Source organism: Paralichthys olivaceus, chromosome 5 (genome assembly GCF_024713975.1).
Source record: "Paralichthys olivaceus isolate ysfri-2021 chromosome 5, ASM2471397v2, whole genome shotgun sequence".
NCBI lineage: Eukaryota > Metazoa > Chordata > Actinopteri > Pleuronectiformes > Paralichthyidae > Paralichthys > Paralichthys olivaceus.
Genome location: NC_091097.1, coordinates 2,288,416 through 2,312,890, shown reverse-complemented (window position 1 = coordinate 2,312,890; position 24,475 = coordinate 2,288,416). Strand labels below are relative to the sequence as shown.

Sequence of the window (24,475 nt, the reverse complement as noted above, 5' to 3'; positions counted from 1 at the left end):
ACAGTCATCTACAGGACCACTAACAGATACAATGTCGACATCTGAGGTGAATGAAGTAATCAGATCGTTGATTTAAGTGCGTTATTGTTATTTATGTAGTAAATGCTACATCATTAGGAATCTAATTATAGCCTAATAAATAGAGGGATTTAAAGTTCCAGTGCTTCAGATTTAGGTAAATAGAAATTGAATATAAAATAATCTTTATGATGTTTTCACTGGTGTGTTTCATCTAAATTGTATGAATCGTTTTCTCTACCATAGAACAGGCTCTTTATATTTAAAAACTTTATGTTTACATGGAGGGGACCCTCTCTGTGGAGGCAGCCATGTTTTTTACTGTCGTCCAAACTGGACAAACTAAAACCTTTTGAGTTTTCATGACAACTGAAGTTCACCACAGGTTCTCTCTCATGTTGGGAAGGGGAGGGTGAGGTGAGGAGTCTTCAGCTGCAACATGCAACTTCACCTCTAGATGTCACTAAATTCTACACACTGAACCTTTAAACACAGGTTGTAAAAAATAATCTAAGCAGAATTTAATTCATGGTTTAGCATTTAATGACTCACAGTTCTGATTCATCTGTGATATACTGATATCATGTTGGGACTATGAATAAATAAATGAAAAGAATGGATCTGTCAGTCTGACTTGTTTGTCCTTTTCGTGGCACGCGGACTGCTGTGAGCGCGCGCGCCTAAAATGTCACGCGTATCAGCTGCTGCAGAGGCGCGCGCGTCACAGAGAGGAGGCGGATTCACGCGTGGATCTAAATGCGTGTCAGTCACTTTCCCTTCATGTCGGTGGATCTTCTGTTTCTGACCGACCGCCCCGGGGACAGACAACCGCGCGGCTGCACTGAACAGACCGTGTTAGCGCGCACGCAGACGTGTCAGCGCTGGTTTGGCGGACTGCGGTAAAACTGCTCGGTCGTTCACGCGCTTCGGAAACTAATTCATCTCAAGTACCGAGGGAGTGGATGTGCACGTGCCGGTGTGACAGAGTGAAGCTGACGCGGAGATTAATTCCAAGCGAGCTCGTCTGAACCACTTCCATCCATCCACCCAGCCGGGACCTGCCGCGCTCTGCTCCCCGCCGGGCTGCGTCCCCCCTCCCCGCTGCGGTGCGAGGCGGCGGTCCGCTCTTCTCGGTGCTGACTCTGTTATGCTCGGCTGCGCAGCTACCGGCCGATCAGCACCGAACACCGGCTCCCTCTCTTTCACATGGGCGGAGACGAGGAGGGGGTCAGCGCCCGGAGAAACCGCGGAGGGAACGAGGAGAGCGGAGAGAGCGCAGCGTCCCTGGACCCGGACAGAGAGAGGAGCTACGCGGAGCTGTTCGAGCAGCTCGACTTGAATAAAGATGGCAGAGTAGACATCGGTGAGCTGAGGACCGGACTGGCAGCCCGTGGTTTACACCGGGGAGAGGCAGAGGAGGTGAGGAGAGCAGGGGTGTTGTACTCCGGGACAGTGCCTCAGGCTGAGGCTGTAGGTCAGGTGCACGTGCAGGGTGAACTGAGGCAGCTGTAGCCTATAGTAACATCAGCCTGTTGCAAACCGAGAGGAAGCCTGACATCTGCAATCAAATCATTTCACTAGCCTCTGTACATATTGCATGAAGGGGGGGGGGGGTCATCCATATGTTGATCAGCCACTTTGGTGGTATAGAATTGTACCAAGTTGCTTGCTGACTGCAGTGTTCCACACTTAAGATGAAGTGGAGGATAAACCATAAACACTTGTTACCAGATGCCTAGCAACAATGTTCTTACAAGTTTAACCATCTGAACGCCAAAGCATAGTGTGAACTCCACTTCCTGTATGAAGAACATGGGTTTTAAGGTAATGACTGCCAGTGATCACAATCAGCCATCATATATATCATCATATAGAGGCTACATAAACAATCATTGTCATTTATATCATCACGTAAAGGAATAGTCCATTAAAAATGGATATTCACTCATCATCTGCTCAGCAGAATGACGATGGAGGGGTTGGTGGAGTGTTTGAGTCCACAAAACACTTCTGGAGTCTCACACACTCTCACCCAAGGGCCCGAGCAGGGTGCGCTTTGCATCGCTACATCCCCTAGCTTCATTACGTCTGGTAGTGAACCTATAGGCCGAAAACTTGGCGTCCAATATAAATGTCAGGGCCTGTGGACGCTTGGATGACACCACATTAGCAGTATGGAGGCATGTTGTTTTTTTTTCTGTTGTTGTATTACATCTGAAAAAGGGGTCACTTTGGCTGAAACATCCCTGAGACTCAAAAAGAGTTTTATGGACTCCAACACTTCACCCACCCCTCCATAGTGGTGAGTAGATAATGAGTAAATATTCATTTTTTGGTGAACTTTCCCTTTAAGAGCCTTCAGGTTTGGTTTTAAAAACTGTGAAGTCCCCATCAGATCAAAATTAGATTTCTAATTTTGTATCCTCTCTGAAATATATTATTGTTGATTCTATAAGAAGGGTTTGAATTCAAACCTGTGTATGAAATCAAATGACTCAGACAGGATTGTGGCATTGCAATGTCTGCGCTCTCTTCATAAATAATGATCCTCTGATCACGTTGGAAGTACACAAGCTCCTCTTTTGAGAATTCAAGCAGCTCTCACCATGGCCACCACGTCTCAAACCCCCCCGTGTGAGTCAGGACCTCCTGATGACATTGAAAGACTTCTACAACTCATCCATTGAGTTGAAAAGCTGTATGAATAACGTATGAGAGCACTGAGATCAGTGTGTGGGGTTACATTCCTGTTTCTCCATTACAACCAGGGAAGCTCATTCATTCATTTCATCATTATCAATGGGGCTTTGAGTAAATTTGAAACAACTTACTTATCAAAATGATGGTGAATACTTATTATCTTACACTTGATCTTAAAAGATATATAAATAATTATTACATAATATAGAAAATATTCACCGCAATGTTTTAACTGCATATTTATAGATGCATATGACTTCTTGAAAAATGAGCCTTCAAATAATCATAAATGACGTCTGACCAGGTTTTTATTGGTCCAAAGTGCAGTCACTTTCCACTGGCTCAAAACAACAATGTGCTTGACCACACCTCGTTATGAGACCATGGGCGTGCAGGTTCTTGGAGGGCACTGGCCGCTGAAACATTCTGAAACTGGCAGAGACGGTTGCATTGTGCTTGGTGCGTTTTTTGCAGCTGGTGTTAGAAAGAAGCTGAGAAAAGTCCAGTGAGTGACAGTATGGTCACAGTAAGCACTGACAATGAGGAAGAGTGTGCATGAACAATTCCAGGGGAAGCTGAAACAGCATCCGTCATTTTATTTTAAACTGCCATTATTTGTCAAAACAGTCTTTGTCGGCATCGAGACACGTTTGACATGATGAAATTTACATATGATCATTTTAACTGTGGCAATGATTCTTCAACACTATATAGTGCAGGATTTTCATTACACAATATGGTATTCAAAATCCTACATGTTACTTTATTACTTATTACGTCACAGTGATGTGAGCCATTTCAATGACTTTTAATTGTACTGTTAAAAAACCAAACAGTGCAGTCACGTCTCACACTTTGGTGAGACTGCCATTTCAAGTCATTCATCTACCTCTTACAGGTCAGTGACTAATTTGTGTGGCCTGGTTTTAAGACCGTGTAAAGACAACCCGTTCTGGTTTGCAGAGGAATCGAACCCTCTGTGGATGAATATTTTAACAGTCTGTAACAATCTCTAGCACAAACCTGCTCCACTGCTAACCTTAGCTGACAACTGATTTGTCAGTCTGGCTCTCATGTGCCATCCCTGGATCTACGTAGTTTTGGCAGGATCACAGTCAACAGTGGGGCCAGTCCTATAGATGCTAATGATTGTGACTGGTGAGGATACACCATTTTTCTGGGTGTTTCTCCGTTGGCGTTACTCTTTTACAAAATGAACTGGCACAAGTTACAACATCAGAGCCTCGTGTACAGAAATCTTCTCATTAAGTTGACTTTAGAGAAACTGCCGTAGACATGATGTAGTCCTTCCTGTCTCTCTGACCAATCAGTAAAACAGTGGCTCCAATCACAGCACATCTGATATCTGTAATGGTTGGAAACGACAGTGAAGTGACTGCTAGTTAACATGTCATCTTAATGGCTCATGTTTCAGTCCGTTATCTGACACAGAAACAGGATCAATGATGCAGTTATGTCATGGATATGCGAATTAGCATATTTTGTCATCTACCTTCTAACATCACAGGTTTTCAAGCAGGGTGCAGCAGTAGTTGTTTCTAAGTTTTGGTAGTCCTCATGACTTCCTATGTTCAGTTGCTAGCTACTGTCAGCTCGGCCACACAGGCATGATGCACATTCAGCGCTATAGGCTGCTACACTTCTCCAGTCAATAGAATTTAGATTGTTCTAAATAGAGATGTCCTTGTTTGTTACTGTTGTTATTATCCAATGATGTGTACTGTGCTACAGGTGTTGCTCTGTTGTTTCATGGGAGGTGACTTGTATGGGTGTAAATAAATAGCACTCTCACTTATTCTTATAAAATCACAACTTTATTCTCATTATATAACGACTTTACTCTCGTAATATTACAGCTTTGTTCTCGCAAGATTACTATTTTCTTATCGTATTAATACAACTTTATTCTTGTAAAATTATGAATTAATTCTCGTAATATTAGCCTTCAACTTTATTCTTGTAATATACTTTTTTTTTTAAACAAATTCCACTGTTTTGTGCTCTGTGGTCCAGCCTTCCTCTATATTTCACTGCATGTTTTGTTGTCAGGTTTTCAGTATCCAGGCAACCGAGACAAAGATTTAGAGCAGAAGATGAATGCACCATCATGTCCATATTGTAATGTGAAATAATTAATGTCATTCCTCTTTTATGTGAGTATTGCCCTGCTGGATAGGTTACAGCAGAGCTGTTGTTGCTAAGATGTTTGTTGAGGTACAAACAGTCACAGAGCAGCACCCCTCATCGGGGGTGCTTTGCCTGCTTGGTACTCACTGCTTGCTTTTCTTCAGACTCAACCTCTTCTCACAAGAGAATGTTTGGGGCTTGGCACCTGCACACACTGCGATCCACAATCATGACCACAGTTTATGTTTCTGGACTTTTGTGTCCTTCATCTTGCATGTTGAACGTCCATCAAACAGCAACTTGTACTGTGATTACTGCGACTAGTGCAGGGAACATTACCAGCAAAATAGCCTGGAACATTCATTCATTCATTCAGCTGATCCGATCACATGTGGACAACTCCTGAGTACAGGTGTGAAAGTAACCAAAACACATTTAGATTGGAGGTGGTCTGAGACATATGTGGCTGTTAAGACCTGGTATTAACATCTGTCCTGAGAGATCTGATCACAAGTGGACAAGTTCTTCTGTTCACTGACATTAGTATGCATATTGAACCCTTCCTCCTGTGACTATACATGTGATCCGATCCACATCCTCGTTTATTTGCAACACACACAAATGTCGTTTCTGTCCACACAGACAGAAATGATGTTGTTTTTAACCAAACAAACAAAACTAAAAAACAGTTATGAAAATATAACCTCTTCCACAGAACTAATAGAATGTTTTATTTCTAGTTAGAATAGGTATTCACAAATGTGTTTTCCACCTCTCTTTGCAATATAACAAGTCTTGTGTCCTCTGTCTCTCTGTGTCCTAATCAAGAGAGGAGAGATTATGTTCACAACCAGGTAGGACGTGGTTTATGTCTTCACTCTCACAGGGAGCACAGTGGCTTGTCCTCACTCTCTACCCCCCCACCACCACCACCGCCACCCCAGCTCCATGGTGTAATCCCTGCTGAGTGACTGACGGTCTGTCTCTGTGCTCGCAGATCGTCCTCGAGAGCGACATCAACCATGATGGTCTGCTGGACCTCCAGGAGTTCTCTCAGTACCTGCAGGCTCACGAGAAAAGGCTGCAGCTCATGTTTCACAGCCTTGACCGCAACAATGATGGTGTGGGCACACTAAACACACACAAAGAGACACATATTTTAGTTCTCCACCAATTCGCCCTCATGTTGTTTTTTCAGTAATACATATGAAATACACTGTATACCGTCTTTATATGGACTGAGCTTTAAATCTCTCTGGTCTGCTCTGTTCAGCTCTGTTTTGCTCTGCTCGGTAGGTCGGATTGACGTGGGGGAGATCCAGCACTCGCTGCACAAACTTGGAGTGGAGGTCACCATGGAGCAGGCCTCCAGAATATTGCAGAGGTGCATTGTTTGTGTGTTAGAAGGAGAAAAAACAGTACATATCATTGAAAATAATCATAAAATTAAAGTACTGCAGGTGTCTTGCTCCTGAAGCCAGGAGCATCACTTTAATCCTACTTTTATAATGCTGCATTTGTTCAATTTAATGAGATTTGCCCACTATGTGGCAGAAATACAATGACTGTATTTTATGTCTGTGATGTTGACAGAACATTTTATTCACCGTCACTGCTTCCTACACCTCCCAGATCTTAAAGTACTCCGTTTGATTGAGTTTTGTTCAGAAGAATTTGAAGTTTGATACTAACTTGTTCCAAACATAATGTCAGTTAGTGGTTTTCTTGTCTCTGAATAGAACAATGCATTTATTCATGAACAGTAATAGTATACTTCAGTTAACCACATACTGTTCATGTCAAGTTTGACCCATTTTGACATTTGACAGCTGTAGAAATACCCTAAATGTTATTATTTTAGTCAGAAATGTGATGACTTTTGTGTCTCAAATACATAAAAATGAAAATATTTACAAATGTTGTACTTTCGTACGGGTGCTACAAATTTCACATTTCACCCGTATCTATTGAGATGGATTTTGGATCAACCAGTGTGGGTCAAATCAAGAAAATTGTGGTTTTAGGGAATCTGTGAAACTGTACACACCATGTCTGTGTGTATTCTCTCAGGAACAGAGACGTTGACACTGTGAGAAGTGTCTGTGCTCCCACCACATTTGCCCAGATTCCTGCAAAGACAGGCACCTGCTGGTCTTTGAAGGGTCATGGGGGATTCTTGAAAGAGTAAAACAGCATAGAAGTGATCATATATGGTGGACATAAGAAACATTTAACACAATCATAAAATCTTAAAAATAAACAAATTAGAATCCATTTATCCTGAGCTAGCTGAGATCAAAACAGAGCTCAAAAGAGGGGTTGGGGGGGTCATAAGATTACAAAAGTAAGTGAGCTGCCATTTCAGTGACTGGGGTTACGGCAGCAAGATATACTGTGCAAGAGGCCCTTGAGCTGATCTTCCAAGATGAGTAAGCAAATAGTGCTTTGGAGGAGGATGTGTCAAAGCAGGAAGAAAACATGGATTAAAACTGATGAAGAAGACTCTGAGGGAGAGAAGCAGGCAGCAAGGGAGACATTTATGTCGAAAAACTATGCCATCAGTTGGTCCTTACATCCACATCAAGTTGCAGGCAGGTGGAAACATCATTCCAGTGACTCAGTTTTAACGGTTATAATAGTTTAAGTGCTAAAAACAGGTCAACTGGACTAAGTTCAATTTCTTGAAGCTGTTCACCTCTCATCCAAGAGACTTTTGGCTCAGGGGTTAGAGCAGTCGTCCACCAACCAGAAGGTTAGCAATTTGATCCCATTCTGTTGCCAAAGTGTCCTTGGGTAAGATACCAAACACCAAATTGCTCCTACACATAGAAAAGTGCTGCACAAGGGTGCACTGTATGAATGTGCGTGTGAATGGGTGAATGTAAAACTACTGTAAAAGTGCTAAGAGTGGTCATCAAGACTAGAAAAGTGCTATATAAATACAAACCATTGTTTGTGTGTGAGAAGGGTAACCTCAACGACCCTACAAGGTAAATTCCTGGGACTCCCTGCAGTCAGTTAGAACCGTAGAAGCCTCTTGGATGAGAGGTGAAACGTCTTCAGTTGACCTGTTTTTAACACTTGGATATACTATGACCTGAATCACTGAGAATGTTTTCACATCTTAGGTAAAGCAGGACATGAAATTGTGTGATAGTAGATATTTTTCTCCAAAACTGATTGGTGTAAAACCTCAAAAATATACTCTCCCTGCTTCCTGAACATTAACATTAACATTGTCAGATATTTATACATTCTAAATAAAACTGTAGTTCAAATTCAGTATAGACCATAATTATGCAGGATTTCTTTGCCCGGGTCAAAATTTGAGTCACTGAAATGTTCATGGTACCATGTAATGAAGTAAAAGTGTGTGGTAATCTGCTGATGGCCCTGTCCTGTATGTTCTCTTCCAGTATGGACAGGGATGGAACTATGACCATCGACTGGAATGAATGGCGTGATCACTTCCTGTTTAACCCCTTCCACAACATGGAGGAGATTGTCCACCACTGGAAACACTCCCATGTGAGTCACTGGGCTCCATTGATTGTAATGTAATGACAGTGATGACATCCTGACAGTATGTTTACATTTATACGTCTGAGAACAGAAGCAGGAGGTAGCACCATTTTACAAAGTGTAACCAAAACATAAAGCAGGTGATTGGGTACAAAAGTGGTTCAACAACACTGCTGTGTTAATTATAAAGACAGGTATAGATTACATTGTCTAAGGTCATTGAATACAACCAGTTCTATTTTGTTTTTTTTACTATCTTTATTGAAGAGCATGGTCTTTCAGATTGATAGCAGGACTTATTGGTTCAGATTTTGTAATGCTTTCACTCAAAACCCTGCACTTGTACTCAGATAGCTCCTATCTGGTTTAGATTTGGTCATGGAATTTTGAAATATTTATTGCACAAACACATCCAAGAGCAGAGGAGGAAACAGCAGCAAACATTTTATGTGAGAAGAGCTGTCCAAGCAACAAAATGTCTGAGTGCAAGCTCAATTTGAGCACAAGCAGAGCAAATCTAATCACAAGCAGAGCAAATCTAAGCTCAAGTATATTTGAGTGCAAGCGCAGGGTTTTGAGTGAAAGCATTACAAAATGAAATCAATCAAATCCCAATCTGAAAGACCACGCTCTTGAATAAATAAAGGAAATACCGATATTCTATATACTTAAGGGTCTACGAACAAATAAAGATCGGGCATTTGATTTCTAATGTTGCAATAGATGTTTGACATTGGGGAACATCTGACAGTGCCCGATGAGTTCTCAGAGCGGGAGCGGCGGTCAGGTCTAGTGTGGAGGCAGCTGGTGGCTGGAGCCATGGCAGGGGCAGTGTCCCGGACAGGAACCGCTCCTCTGGATCGCCTCAAAGTCTTCCTGCAGGTCAGTCATCTCACATCCACCAACATGATACAAAGACTCAACGCTCAGTGATAGACAGGCATGTTAAGTATTGTAATGGAAACCATACTTTATATTTCACAGTATGTGTGGTCGTGTCTCAAGCTCTTTATTATATTGCAAATAGGCATGTTGCATGTTCCCCACTTTACCCTAATCTTTGTATTTGAATTGTAATATTAGTTTTGTAAAAAAAACTGTGAAAAAGCTGTGTATAATGTGATACTAGACATTTGTGTGTGCATGTAGCAACATCTTTTTAAAGGCTGAAGCCAACTTTGATTTTCACTTCGCTTAGAGAAATGAAATAAAGCACATGGTGGGTAGTTTGGGTGGGTGGTTTGAGCGTTCTTAGCAAAAACACAGACAAAGGTTTGCTCTGCCCGTGATTAAAAATATCACAGCCCGTTTAGATAAGAGAGGAATAACACTGATCAGTACCTGGAAACCTCCTACTACTTTATTAAAGTAAAATAAGAAACTCTGTGATTACTGATAAAAGGTTTAAACCTAATAACCAATGTCTCTACACAGCATTACTTCAGTGTTAGTGCGGTTTATTTGATTTTTGAGTGTTAAAGCAGCTATAATTGATATTTCAATATTAATAATGGGGCTATATGTGAAACGGGTACTCTGCAGTACTGCAGTTTCATAACATTGTTTAGCTCACTGTTGTTTTTCGATGTGCAACTTGTGCCACAGCACAAAGGTGATTTCAGTGAAAGAGCTCTGATAAACTTACTTTCCGCTACCTGCTCAGCAGCACACTTAGAGACTTAACTAGAGAACAGGTGAGCACAGTGGAGTATTCACCAGCTACAGAGTCAGATATGTCCCTCAGCCATTTGTGGTGGAGTAATAGTATTCAGTCTAATCCTGAACTATATCGCTCTCTGAGTGCCCAAGCATATGCCTCCACCAAGGCTGAATGTATAGTATATATATATATATACTTATTTTGATTCACAAAGTCTGCTTCATTCTCTGGATCTGCACCAATTTTCAGTTGTTTGTAGATATTAACACTTTTCTTATGCTTAATTCTTTCTTGAAGAATTCACCAATTACCTTGGCCCATACCCCACCCATCCATAAGTTTAAAAAATAATAATTTAAATTGCATAATCCTGCTAAACAGCAGCCTAATGAATTCTGTCTCTTCAACTACATTTTTGGGAGCTTGCAAGCTTCAGGTACAACATCTCCTTTTCCTTCCTGTTCAGTTTTTTGTCTTCTACCTGTAGGAAATACATACCACCCACCTTCTATAACAAAGGTCATCCCGCCTACAGTGACATTTTAAACATTTATAACCTAGCACAGGTTGTAATGACATGACTAATCTGCCCTTGTTGATGGTCCAGGTACACGGCTCTGCGTCTCGAGGGATTAATCTGTGGTCTGGACTGAGGGGAATGGTCAAAGAGGGAGGCATCGTCTCACTCTGGAGGGGAAATGGTATCAATGTCCTCAAGATTGCCCCTGAATCTGCCATTAAGTTTATGGCCTATGAGCAGGTCAGCACATTCATATGAATCACTGTAGTGGGAATCTGATGGCTAGCCTTGACAGTTTGCTTTAGTCATTGTAGAAATAAAAAGGAAATCAGGTCAGGATGATAAAATGACGTGGAGTCAGGTTCTGACAGAGGTTTCTCCACAGTCGCCAAAGGGCTTGTTCATTGTGGGAACGGCTGGGTTTAATATGACAGCTTCTGACTCTGCTACCTATGAGAGTAGGTATTTAGTTTAATTTAGTTTAAAAATAAATAAATAGAATAAAAAGGCACAGAGGTAATGACGTCTGATCTACTTAGCGGGACACATGGCTTAATAGCACTGCCATACAAGCTAGTAGCCAGTCAGATTTACCTTTAGCCTCCTTCAATGTTATTGTGATTAGTAGGCTGAAATACTTGTTGACACCAAGGTACAATTGAAGATACTATTTTCATTACAACAACCAGTCTTACAGAGCTCAAATGTGATGGTTAAACTGCTCCATGGCCCAAAACATTACCTGAATTGAAAACCTTTTTATTATAATGTATTCTTCTTCTAGTCATGGATTTTATTATTGTTCCTGTGAAGCACTTTGTAACTTTGTTTAGATAAGTGCTATAAAATACAGTTATCATTATTATTATTATCTCATGCTGCATTTTACAATATCACCAGCTCTTGTCTGTACGTTATGTCATCCCCTCCTCCTTGCCTTCCTCTTCTCTGATTCTTCTCCAGATCAAGTGGGTGATCCGGGGCAATAGAGAGGGGGGCAGTTTGAGGGTACAGGAGAGGTTCATTGCTGGGTCTCTGGCAGGAGCTACTGCCCAGACCATCATTTACCCAATGGAGGTCAGTTTAAAAAAGGTTTCACTTATCTATTTCTTTTCGCTGTATGTTATCTATATTCTCAATTTTAAATTGTAGGGTTCCTCTTAAGTAAGATATGACGTTGTCATTGATTTAAATGTTTAAATGATTATGACTCAAGTTTTGATATAAATAAACTCCCTAAAGTTGTACTGTGTTAGTTTCCAAGAAGGTTCAAGTCTTCAGCTGTAAGACTGTTCCTCTTGAATCAGGAAAGACACAAATTGACATGAATGCAGAGTCTTTATTTAAGACTAGATCCCATGAGTATTCATTAAGTAAGTAAAGTTTATTCAAGTGCCCCACAAGAATACAGTTGATAAAAGTTAAAATATAAAAGAAACAGAAAAAAGCCTTTGCACACAAAAAAATAGGAAAGCTTGGCAAATGCTATTTTGAATAAATTAGGTTTCAACTTATTTTGAATGGATCCCCAGAGACTGCAGATCGTCAATATGAAGGACATTCCATAAGTTAAATGCTTGTTCAGCTTTTGTTTTTAATTGTGTGCGAGGAACGACTAGTGAGCCCGGATCAGAAGACCTATGCGACCTGCTGCTGATGTAAGGTAGCAACAGGTTATAGATGTACATAGGTTCCTGGCCATGGAGTGCTCTGTATGTTTTATGGAGAACCCTAAAATGAATTCTGAATTTAATGGGAAGCCAATAAAAAGAGTATAGAATGGGTGTGATGTGGGTCGTCTTGCTGGATCCGTTCAGTAGCCTTGCAGCAGCCATCTTGACCATTTGTAGGCGGTCCACAGATGATTTGGTAAAGCAGGTAAGAAATTTACTGTAGTAAGGTTTGCGAGATATAAGACCATGAATTATCATCTCCAGTTCAGGTTTGGATAACTACTTTCTGCATTGACACATATGAGATGTGTCACTGGCAAGCGTTGGATAAAATGGCAGATCAGCTGAAGGTTCATCAGGATCCAACAGTCTGAAGGTGGGCGAGGAAGAAATCATAGGACCTTAATAGAGCAGAAAGTTGATTCAATGGATGAGACATGTCTTTTTGTCGCTATTTCTGTGCCAATCAGAAAACAAAGACCAGTTTTATCTCTTTTGTCTAGTTGGAGAATTACCCTTATGCTACTTGTCGTCCTCACTCACTTAATAATTGAATTGTTTATTCTTCTTCCGCCCTCTCCTGTCCCCCTCTGCTGTGTAGGTGCTGAAGACTCGTCTAACTTTAAGGAAGACGGGACAATACTCAGGTATGGCTAATTGTGCCCGACAGATCCTGCAGAGAGAGGGTGTCCGAGCTTTCTACAGGGGCTACCTGCCAAACACCCTGGGCATCATCCCCTATGCTGGCATTGACTTGGCTGTATATGAGGTATGTGTCTGTGGGAGGTTATATATGTGCAGTGGAAGTAATACAAAATACACTGGGAGGTATATACACTATGTTCATGTGTACAGCCGATTATTCTGAGACCATGACATTTTTTGTTATTATTTTGTCAGTATGGGCTAGTGAGTTGAGTTCTTTGTCAGCAGTCTGACAGCTGAGGGGGAGTGCTTCTCATAGACTGAGGTGATGGAAAGGAGTGTGGTCTTGATGATGCATTGGGGGATTCCCCCCCCCCCTGCAGTGATTTCTGGTCCTTGGTGGTGCAGTTGCTGTGCAGGTGGTGAGGATGCTCTCGGTGGTGCTGCGGGAGGATAAGAGGAGTTTTGCCAGTTTCCTCAGGAAGAAGATGCTCTTATGGGCCTTCTTGGTTAGGGCTGTGGTGTTGGGGGTCCAGGAGTGGTCCTTAAGAGCTGTGGACGCCCAGGAACTCAAAGTTGGTGACATGCTCAACCTCCTCCCCATTAATATGGACAGGAGTGTGTGTGACTTTCTTGCTTCTTCTGAAGTCCACAATGATCTCCTTGGTCTTTTTGGTGTTGAGGGCCAGTTGCTGGACCTCTTCCCCGTAAGCCGTCTCGTCACTGTTGTTGACGAGCCCAACCACTGTAGTGCCATCTGCAAACTTGACAATGGTGTTTGAACCATGCTCGGCATGCAGCCCTTTGGGAGACCAGTGTTCAGGGTGAGGGTTGAGGATGTGTGATAGTGATGAACCCACAGCAAATGATCATTAACTGTACAGTTCTCCTCAGCTATACTGAGCTTTGTCGTCATTTTTCCAGACAGTAACTTTGTGAATATTGGTTGTGGTTTTCACAACCAATTCAATTCTAATTTAATTCTTATTCACTACATGTAAACAACCAGAATCAGAACATACCAGAGGCACCAAATTTACGCTTTTTACAGGCAGTTGCTTTTCTCCAGGGGGAATGCATGAGTCCTCCTAGCTGCCTCCTTTTTCTCATTGGCTAGATGCTGAGGTAGACACCCACATTCTCTTCCTGATTAGGTCCAATTAGTCACAATGTATCCTTTCTCTGATTTGTCACACTCCTATGATGTGATCATTTGGATGAAGTGAACTAAATCAGAAAAGCAGTGAATGTAACATGGATTCATTTAAAACCTCAGGAGACACATTGAGGTAAAAACCTCATTGTCACTTGTGCCGAGATACAACGTAAGCATTTTTAAAAATTCAAACAGAAATAAAATAGTACATGTTTATATCAGTTAAAATAAGTTAGAAATAAAGTAAAATAAAAATGCAATTAAAAAAATAATAATAATAAGTGAAACAATATACAAATAAAACCAGCAGGGCAGCGATAGTCAAAAGTATTCTTGTCAATTGATTCTCAGAATTACCTCAATGGTGGTATGAAGTCAACTTGAAGTTCTATGAAGTATTTTCCAAATATGTGGAGTACAGTAAAAAAATGCAGATTTTCCTCTGTGTGCATCTTTGGCATCTGCAAGCCATGTTTGTGATTGGGTAAATGGCAACCAACATTCCAGGACAATTCAGAGACAAAGAGCTTTCATAAAATAACTTTGTTAATTAAGTAATTAATGCTGATCCCTCCGATTACCTCTTATAACTTCACCACTCTTCTCCTTTATTTTTCTACTCTCGCTGTTCATGCTGTAAGACTCTGAAGAATGCCTGGCTCCAGAGGTACTGTGTAGACTCAGCAGATCCAGGAGTTTTGGTCCTGCTGGGCTGTGGCACCGTCTCCAGCACTTGTGGTCAGCTGGCATCCTATCCTCTTGCTCTCATCCGGACACGCATGCAGGCGCAAGGTAACGTATTCTGACTTATCACAAACATACTGAGCATGAACTTGGGTTCTTATGAGAACCACTGTAACTGCTGTTGCTTCTCTTCTAGCGGCCACTGCAGAGGGTAAACCCAAGATGACGATGATGGGCCAGTTCAAGTACATCATATCTCATGAAGGTGTACCGGGCCTGTATCGCGGCATCACCCCGAACTTCCTCAAAGTCATTCCTGCAGTCAGCATCTCCTACGTTGTGTATGAGCACATGAAGAAAGTCCTCGGGGTGGGTAACTAGGCTGAGACAAAAAAACAAGGGACAAGCAAGAGGAAGAAAACAGAAATGGAAAAGACTTGATACACAAGTGAGAAGCAGATCTGAGGTGATGGTGCAGCTTCTCAGACTGAAGATGAACTGGAGGAAATGGAAGGAAGTCTAGGAAAAGGAGAGGAGAAAGGAGGCATTTTTCAGATTGGGATGGTGCTGCTACAGTATACACTGCACTTTCTGTCGACACATTCAGGTTCCAGCTTGTGTAACTTGCTGCTCATTTGCCTGTGGATCATTTTTTTGTGTCATTTGGAAAACACCCTGGTCCAGTGCACACAGCTTAACAATAGAGGTATTTTAACAGACTGTGGTCTAATAATATGCTGGATGTGTCATTTATTATTTCTCATTTATTGCTGCCTCTGGTCGTATCCAGCTGAGGTTGTTGGGCACAGGGAGAAGAGATACTGCTGTCTTGAAAACAGCTGGTTGAGCTGAAGATGACTGAAGCTTTTTTGCTAAGATAATTTAATAATATTAACAACTTTGGCTCCACAATGTGGGTCAGTAAACATTAAACATGTTTTTCATCCAGATTGGGATAAATGAAGGAGGCTCCTACAACCAAACCCAAACAATGAGCGAAGAATGACTAAGTCTTAGTTTCTTAGTCTTTCTTAGTCCTTAGAAAAATGCATTGTGGTAAGATACTATACTTCCAAAACATGGCCTCAGGTACTTTGCACATTACAATCTCCTGCATGTCCCAGACATTTACTGCAGCTAACCATACTGTCGTTTTTACATGAGAACGCATGAAACCTATACTTTGGTGCAGACCCTGTAGAAACACAGTATTACCAAACCTGGAAGGACAGAACATTTCAATGCACGAAAGTGCTTGGACACAATTGTAGAAAGATGTGATATCTGATGCAGGTGTTTGATGGAATCCCTGTATCTAACCTGCAGACAAACCTTTACTATGCAGAGGACAGTTTACAGTGTATGTTAGGTCTGACGGTGCTGCTCGTGTCTTCCTGTGTACAACCCTCAACAGCCCGGTGGTGATCAAACGTTGATCAAACAAAGGTCTGTGTTGTGGCATCATTAGTCTGGGAAGAGTTGAGGTACTTAAACAGCAATACACTTGTGTCTGGTATCAGGGACTTAATCATGTGACTGTGAAATGATACAAATGTTTGTGGCTGAAGAGGCATTCCATGTCCTAATACTTAAACAACTCAGGGTGTTGGGTGACCATTGTTGACATGACATGAGGTAAAAATAAGCAGCCTCTCGTTTCATGGTTGTGAGGTACAGAGGTGCGTGCACAGCCAGTCAAAAAGAGAGTTGCGTCAACAACAGCTACCAACTCCTCACAGTTGAACTGAAACCTCTCTGTTCAATGTGGGATCCATATGACACAACTTCATTGAGCTCTCTGTGTGTCGTTCAGCCTCGTCAGAGTTTGAATAAAACAATCCCGACTCAAGGTCCACTAACTAGCTTTTTCTGCTGCGTTCAATTGTATCAAGATAAAGTCCTAATCAGCAGATGTAGTTTGCTCAGTCGTCAGGGAGATGGCAGTGTTGACATGCAGCACAATCTTATGTACTTGTAGGACTTTTCATCCATGTCTGCTCAAAGGTCAGGTTGGACGGTTCTTGAGAATGGAAATGTTCATTTAAATGAAACAGTTCCATCTCAAAGTTGACTTCCATTTGAGCTTTCAACCACATTACACAAGGAATGCTTTTCTACTGACAAAAATGTGATACTGTTCAGAAAACACTAGTAGAGTACTGTACAAAAACGACCAGGAGCCGTGGGTGAGCTACAGGGCAGAGGTGTAATGGGGGTAAGTCAGCCAGCTGCCCTCTTACACAGAAATATAGGTTGTCTAGGATATTCAAGATTTATTTAGTTTGGTATCAGTGCATCATTTTCAAACACTAGCAGAAATGTTGCTGCAGTGTTTTTCTATGTCAAGGACATCCTCTTTATTAGCAAATCTGACAGTGAAATATCACCCACATCAGCATCAACACGCTCAGAGACAGGGTGGACCAGTGACCACAGGAGACTAAAGCAGGAGGTGACACACACTGTTCTGTAACTGGCTATGAGTGTTCTGTGTGCATCACATTTGCAGGCAGATTCCAAACCATATGGTTTTTAGTCTTAATCATATTAAGCTATTTTCTATACCTTGTTCCCTGAAGCTTCAGCCAAAAACATCAACCTTAGTTGCAAGTGTCAAAATGTGAAGGTTTGACTCAACTGCAATTTGTGAGAAAGAGGTAAAGAGGTGACTGGGTGTGTAACTGCATGATTTTTAAATCATATTTAGGTCTAACTTCAATATGCACTGAATTAAAATTAGTTTCTGAAACAATTGCATGTAAAGGGGGGAGGGGGTGATGCACTCCTGTAGACTCTGAATGTCATTATTTGCATTGCAGACAAATAGTTCTATCATCTGTAATATTATGCTTGAATGCCTAATTCCGTTCAAAGTTTTTTTTCTTTATGTTTTATCCTGCAAGTGAATTTGAAATGATGAATGCTTGTTGCCACCGGGGCCTTGCAAGCATGACATATAGTATTTTTTGAGCTGAAGTGCATGTTTCTAAGCCTTTTGTGAAAGTGTAGCTGGCTGACATTGCCTTTCGTCTATGGGCTATTTTCAACCCTCAAAAAGAAAAAAAACAGAGCAGCAACAAGAGCTTTCTAGTTTTGATAAACGGTCTGTGTCAGTTGAATGTGTATGTGCACTTTACATGGCTCGATGATGGAATTAAATCTGTGACACTGGACAAAGAAGAGGGCTCTGACTGTTCAATGACAAATGATGTGTGAACACCACAAGCTGCTTCTGTTTGTGCAACTTCATCGTTAAAGCTGCACCTATTCATCTTTGGCCACTTGGGGGCAGTAGAACATGCTAAAAATACAACACACATATCATCTTATAAATTTGTGTTGAACGTGTCAGCAAACAGCTGTCTATTTACACATCGCAGTCTCAGGGGCATATTAGCAAAGAACAAAAGTTAAATATTCAGTTCAAATATTAGAGTTGTGTACTCTCACATTGTTGTTCATGTGAGAAAGGCAAACTCTGGAGACATTCGGACCCTATTCGCCAGAGTTCCTCTACAAGACATGTCAAAAAAATGGCCTAAGATAAGGGGAGGAAATAGAAATAACACATTTTTTAAAAGTTAAACATAACATTCCCCTTCAGTTCCCATCGCTGTAACATTCTCGTAGTCCTTAAACACTCCACCATGTTCCCCAGCTGGTGTTGACTGCTGTCACCTGGTGCTGACCAGGTAGTGGACAGCAGGTTTATCAGAACGTCTTCACTGACCCTGGTGGAGACAGTGGAGTGTGTGCACTAAGAAATACATAATTGATTGAAGACTCTAAATTGAATGTAGGTGTGAATAGTTGTCCAGGGTGTACTGCACCTCCAGCTCCCTTCAATGGATAAGTGGTACAGTGTATGGATTGAAAACAAAGCCCCATGAATTCATTACCAAAAATATTTTTCACATTTATTTATTTTCTAAAATGAAATATTAGATATTAAGTAGTTTTGTGCTTTGTTACTGAGAAATCTTGAAAAGCAAACTGAGATTCATTACTGTTCCTCTCCTCCAGTCACACTTGAAATAAGTCATGAGGCTGTGCAGGAACAGAGCGATACATGCTAATGTCGCGTGATTATATGACACTGTGTGAGTATCACATCCAAAATGTGAAGGTGAACTTCAAAACCAAACCACAATGCACATGATCTGTAAGAGATTCATGTTTGAGGGGTCATTGTCTGGTTAGTTAGCTAGCACATAATCAGTGAGCTCTCTAACACAGAGATAAAAGCACAGAAGGGTCTGTCCTTTCACCAAACATGTGGAGAAGACGATGGGCTGATGATGATGATGATGATGGTCTCTCACCTGCAGTTTTAAAAAGGTGATTCACCTGTTATAGAATGTTTTTAAATTAATGTTATAGGACTTTATTTAGACTTTTATATGTCAATATGAATTAATTACATTTCTATGAATAAAATACATTTTCTTATTCAGCTTTTTGTCCTTTTTGCATAATGCTTTTTAAAAATTGGTAATATTGAGATTGACATGCAATAGAGCAAGGTGATTTAGTGTCCCAGATTACAAAGTGGCCTTTCACTGATGATCAAATTCAGGCAGAATGTGTCATGTCTCCTCTGGGTATGATATCTCCATTCTTTCTTCTGGTGTGGTTAAAAACATCTTAAGGGTTACACAAAGGTAGAATATGTTGATCTAATGTGTAAAACAGATACTGGAAAAAGTTACAAATATCTACATTGCAAAAAATATCCCAGATTAGCAGAATTCACAGTGGTTTTTGCTTTACTGTGGATTTTGTCCTTTTATAGAATCGATACCAGTAATGTTTGTCTTGGACATTTAGATCACCTGAGGCTCTCATTGAATCCCTATGCTTTTGGACTCCTTGGCCCCTCTCTCTGCCACCTCTGTAATTTCTGAATAAATGTGGAAATAAATGTTGGCCATTATATACACTCTTTTTACATCGTCCTTTCTAGCAGAGCTGCAGAAGTTCTTGGATCTTTTACTCACCAATAAGGCAGGATGTCTCCATGGATTCATGTTGTGCCTACAGCAGAAAGCCACTTGATTAGAATTTGGTGGTCAAAGTTCAGAGTAGCTGTAATCTCACAAAACACCATTTGGCTAACTAATTCGATTTTGGTGGTCACATGTCTACGTCATGGTGAACTCCTAAAACGTAATTTGGCTTCTTAAACATCTTTCAAATTTGCATTTCAGTGGCCACAGGTCACAGTGGCCTCATATGAGTCTGGAAAGACAAATATGTAATATGATGGTCACACAATTACAGCACATTTATTAGTAGAAATTTTAGGGTAACAGATCCAATTTGTGCACACCTGGGGTTATCCATGTGGAGAGCTGGAGCCCTGGAGGAAAGAGAGAGAGACAGGCCTGAGAGACACAGTGAACTTGACGGGGCAGGCACTGAGATCTCTGGAACGCTAGAAAAAATATTTGAATATCATCAAATACTCGGTGAGTGGAGAGGAAGACTTGCTCCGTGGGCGTCTAGCAGGGCATTGCGCACCGTAATCAATATTTTTTCTTTAATTACAAGCAAAAATGTTATTTAATTTACATCAATACAATTTTTCTTTGTTTTAGAACTGAAACAAAAAAATCAAATTTTGACTCAAGATAAAACAAAAACATTTCGTTAAAGTCCATGTTTAATTCAATGTACTTACTATTAATAAAGAGAGGAATACTCTCTCCAAAAGACTTAAATGTTTATTGTGATACATACATGTGTGACTGATGGCAACTCATTGAGGACTTCCACACCTTCAAGAACAATTCCAATGTCATGTGGTGGCCAGAGATGATCCTCCTCCTCCATGATGACAAACACGGCCATTGTACACTGCTCAAGCTCTGCTTCAGCTTCATTCTTCTGCACAACCTGATAAATGACATTGAATTATAAGAAAGCTATTCTGGGGACAGAGAACTCCACAATAGGCAAATATTTTTACAGGATCCAAGACTATGTATGAACTTTAAATTATAAATATTCAATGTTTTATGCTGTTTAAAGCTTAAAGGAATAGTTCACAGAAACATTTAAATTCACTCATTATTTACTGACCACTATGCCGAGGGAGGGGTGGGTGATGTGTTTGAGTCCACAAAACACTTCTGGAGTTTCAGGGGTAAGCTTTGTTTCAGCCAAGTCCAATACAATTGAAGTAAAAAAACATGCCTCCATATGCTCCTGTGGAGTCATCCAAGTGTCCGAAGGCATTTCATTTAAATTCGGCATCATTTACGTTGTGTTTTAAGCCTAAAAGTCCATGTGGAGGTGAAGGGGCGGAGAGAGCACCTTCACCTGCACCACAGAGGATCAATCAGCACAGGTGAGAGCTGTTAGCTGATTGATCCTCAGACTTTAAAAGGAGGCAGCAGAGCTGCCTCGGGAGAACGCACTAGACACTCGGGAGAACACACACACACTGGAGACTGGGGGAAGCTGAAGGTCCAGAAAATAGTGCTGGACCTGTTAAGTTCCATGTTTTGTGTACGTTTAAGTTTGATTAATAAAAGATGCTAAACAAGCCATGGTTGGACTGGTTTGTCTCTGGCTGTCGTGAGGGGAACCCCGTGGCGTGGTCGAATGCCACACTGGCACCTGTACAGGGACCTCACACAGCCAGAGACATGGAGTGGGCCAAGACGATGGAGATCCTGAGGCAGACGCAGAGGCAGACGGAGGTGCTCCTGAGGCAGACGGAGAGGATGAGGCTTGAGCGTCTCACCTGCGACACCGAGCTGGAGAGGGCGGGGAGCGCTGGTCCCCGATCGGCGGTGAAGCCGATGGGTCCGGCTCCAGGGTCAGCGGAGAAGCTGACGCCTCCGGTTCCAGCGCTGAGGTCGGCGGGGAAGCCGAGACCTCCGGTTCCGGTGCCTCGGTCGGCGGTGAAGTCGACACCTCCGGGTCCTGCTCCTCTTCCTGCGCCCCGGTCAGCGGGAAAGCTGACGCCTCCGGTCCCGGTGCCGAGGTCGGCGGGGAAGCCGACACCTCCGGGTCCTGCTCCTCTTCCTGCGCCCCGATCAGCGGGGAAGTTGACGTCTCCGGTTCCAGCGCTGAGGTCGGCGGGGAAGCCGAGACCTCCGGTTCCGGTGCCTCGGTCGGCGGGGAAGCTGACACCTGCGGACCCAGCTTCGATGGGTGGGTCTCCCGGACGGCGGCGCCCACCTGCTCCGGGGTCCAAGGTGCCTGTGCGGCGGCGCCCACCTGCTCCGGGGTCCAAGGAGCCCGTGCGGCGGCGCCCACCTGCTCCGGGGTCCAAGGAGCCCGTGCGGCGGCGCCCACCTGCTCCGGGGTCCAAGGAGCCCGTGCGGCGGCGCCCACCTGCTCCGGGGTCCAAGGAGCCCGTGCGGCGGCGCCCACCAGCTCCGGGGTCCAAGGAGCCCGTGCGGCGGCGCCCACCTGCTCCGGGGTCCAAGGAGCCCGTGCGGCGGCGCCCACCTGCTCCGGGGTCCAAGGAGCCCGTGCGGCGGCGCCCACCTGCTCCGGGGTCCAAGGTGCCCGTGCGGCGGCGCCCACCTTCCAGGCCGCCTGAGAGATGCCGCGTCCCGCGACGCCCACCTGCTCGACCCCCGGAGCGCCTCAGTCGGTGGGCTGGGTTCCTCCCCTGGCCGGATGGGAGGGGGGGGGAGTAGTTCAGGCCGGATAGCTCCCGGACCTGAATTTGACGGTGGGGGTATGTGGAGGTGAAGGGGCAGAGAGAGCACCTTCACCTGCACCACAGAGGATCAATCAGCACAGGTGAGAGCTGTTAGCTGATTGATCCTCAGACTTTAAAAGGAGGCAGCAGAGCTGCCTCGAGAAGGCAAAGAACGCACTAGACACTCGGGAGAACACACACACACACACACACACACACACACACACACACTGGAGACTGGGGGAAGCTGAAGGTCCAGAAAATAGTGCTGGACCTGTTAAGTTCCATGTTTTGTGTACGTTTAAGTTTGATTAATAAAAGATGCTAAACAAGCCATGGTTGGACTGGTTTGTCTCTGGCTGTCGTGAGGGGAACCCCGTGGCGTGGTCGAAGGCCACAGTCCACTACTGGAAGTAGCGATGCTAGCGGACATAGCGATGCTCTCCGGTGGGAGCTTGTGTGCAGAGTGTGCGGTTTTCCAATCTGTGCGTGTGAACGTGCTTCCAGAGGAGGACATCAGAGGACATTTAGACTAAAAACTTGGTATGACACTGTTTCAAGTCGATTTTGAATGTCTGGGCTTGCAGACACTTGAAGGAGACCACACATATGTCTTTTCTCTGAAGGAGTCACCAGTAACTTCAATTGTATTGGATTTGACTGAAACACTGTTTACCCATGAGACTACAGATAAATATATAGTTCATCTTTCATGTGTAATCTAATTCCCCAATGAAATGGATTAAAGTCTGAGCATGAATTCTTACTATTTAATAAGTACTCACTGTCTGGTATTTAGAACATTCTAATTGTTTCGAAGCTTATAATAATAAAAGTAGTATTAATAAATTCACAATATTGATATATAATGATATATAGCAGGCGCTCTCCTCCTAAACGTTTTCTCATCTTCACCATGGCGTACGTAATATCATTGATTCAGAGTATGTGTGAAAGGACCTTGAAATAAAGTAATTCAAGCACTATAGAAATATGAGCCTTGACATAATTTACTACAATTATGTTTTCCAAAAATAACATTCGCAACATTAACTTTGCACTAGACAAACAGACACAACAAAAGTTGGCCTCTTTCATGAGAAATGACTGTATATGACCTGGTTTATTAAAACTTGCTAACACATGGCTAACATGTGCTCTATCACACACATACAAAATCTGAAGACAGGCTGTAAGCTAGTCGTCTATTCTGACACCAAATAAGCACGGACAAAACACATTCCCCTGAAAACAACATTTCTAATTCTTACCTTATTTAAAAGAGCTGCACAACGGACGTCTTCACTGCCACAGCAAGGGGTAATGGCAACCTGATAGATCTCACATGGTCACGTGACATGGAAATCTCTGGTTTGAAGTGAAAACACTATTTCAGTAAAACTTTTACTTTTAATTTGATCCAAGGGGAGTATTATTTGCTTTTAGATAAATTGTAAAGAACAGATTTAAAACGGAAACCATGATTTTCAATTAGACCAATTAAAAAATGTACTTCAAATAAATGACAGTAGTTTTTTCAGTGTACTTATCACTCACAATGTAGCCTACTGGTAATTTGTAATACTGCTGAAAATAATTGCACTCAAATATTTTCCTCAAATCTTTCAGCCCCAAATTACAGTATCAATCAATCAATCAAATTCTGTTTGCAAAAGTGCAACAGATGTCATGTGTAGGAGAGCATATGTACAAAATGATTGATTGATCACCCCATGAAAAAAAGATTAAGTCTAACATAAACATATGGTATATTAATGTTTTAAAAGAGAAAATGTCTGACATTTAACAGCATCACTCCGTCCACTGCTGGAATCAAAAAGTAATTGAAAATCTAAAATCCCCCATAAAACTGATTCCTGGAAGTATCTTCAGTTGAGAGACTGGACAATGGCAACACGATGGAAACACAATACCTCGAACGAAGATTCAGGATATCTGTTGGGGCAAGAGATCAGCAAGGCATCTAGATTTTATAGTCTTGTGAAACTGTCACATCCACTGAATGAAGGTCCCAAGAGAGCTTGGGAGGCTGGTGTAAAACATAAAGGAAAATGCAGACTCATTTAAT

At 42.3% G+C, this 24,475-nt stretch overlaps 1 protein-coding gene across 3 annotated transcripts; it reads left to right on the top strand.

Moving 5' to 3' along the window:
- The first annotated feature begins 704 nt into the window (after nt 1-704).
- On the top strand, nt 705-17,906 carry slc25a23b (solute carrier family 25 member 23b). 3 transcript variants are annotated; one of them, XM_020104359.2, is made up of 10 exons: nt 705-1,437; nt 5,864-5,987; nt 6,163-6,250; nt 8,283-8,394; nt 9,112-9,270; nt 10,656-10,808; nt 11,532-11,645; nt 12,843-13,010; nt 14,684-14,834; nt 14,923-17,906. In XM_020104359.2, the coding sequence occupies exons 1-10, from the start codon at nt 1,225-1,227 to the stop codon at nt 15,105-15,107; spliced, it is 1,467 nt and encodes a 488-aa protein (XP_019959918.1). In that variant the 5' UTR covers nt 705-1,224; the 3' UTR covers nt 15,108-17,906. The 3 variants fall into 3 exon arrangements, with proteins under 3 accessions (XP_019959918.1, XP_069381725.1, XP_069381726.1); XM_069525624.1 differs by lacking the exon at nt 705-1,437 and adding an exon at nt 5,700-5,720; XM_069525625.1 differs by lacking the exons at nt 705-1,437; nt 5,864-5,987; nt 6,163-6,250 and having other exon boundaries at nt 8,288-8,394; nt 9,140-9,270.
- Nucleotides 17,907-24,475: the final 6,569 nt, after the last annotated feature.

What these genes read in the sequence shown, in the direction of transcription:
- slc25a23b (XM_020104359.2), top strand. Translation starts at nt 1,225, where the DNA reads ATGGGCGGAGACGAGGAGGGGGTCAGCGCCCGGAGAAACCGCGGAGGG. An exon ending in AGTTTATGGCCTATGAGCAG is followed by an intron (nt 10,809 to 11,531) that starts GTCAGCACATTC and finishes ATTCTTCTCCAG; the next exon opens with ATCAAGTGGGTGATCCGGGG. An exon ending in GACACGCATGCAGGCGCAAG is followed by an intron (nt 14,835 to 14,922) that starts GTAACGTATTCT and finishes CTTCTCTTCTAG; the next exon opens with CGGCCACTGCAGAGGGTAAA.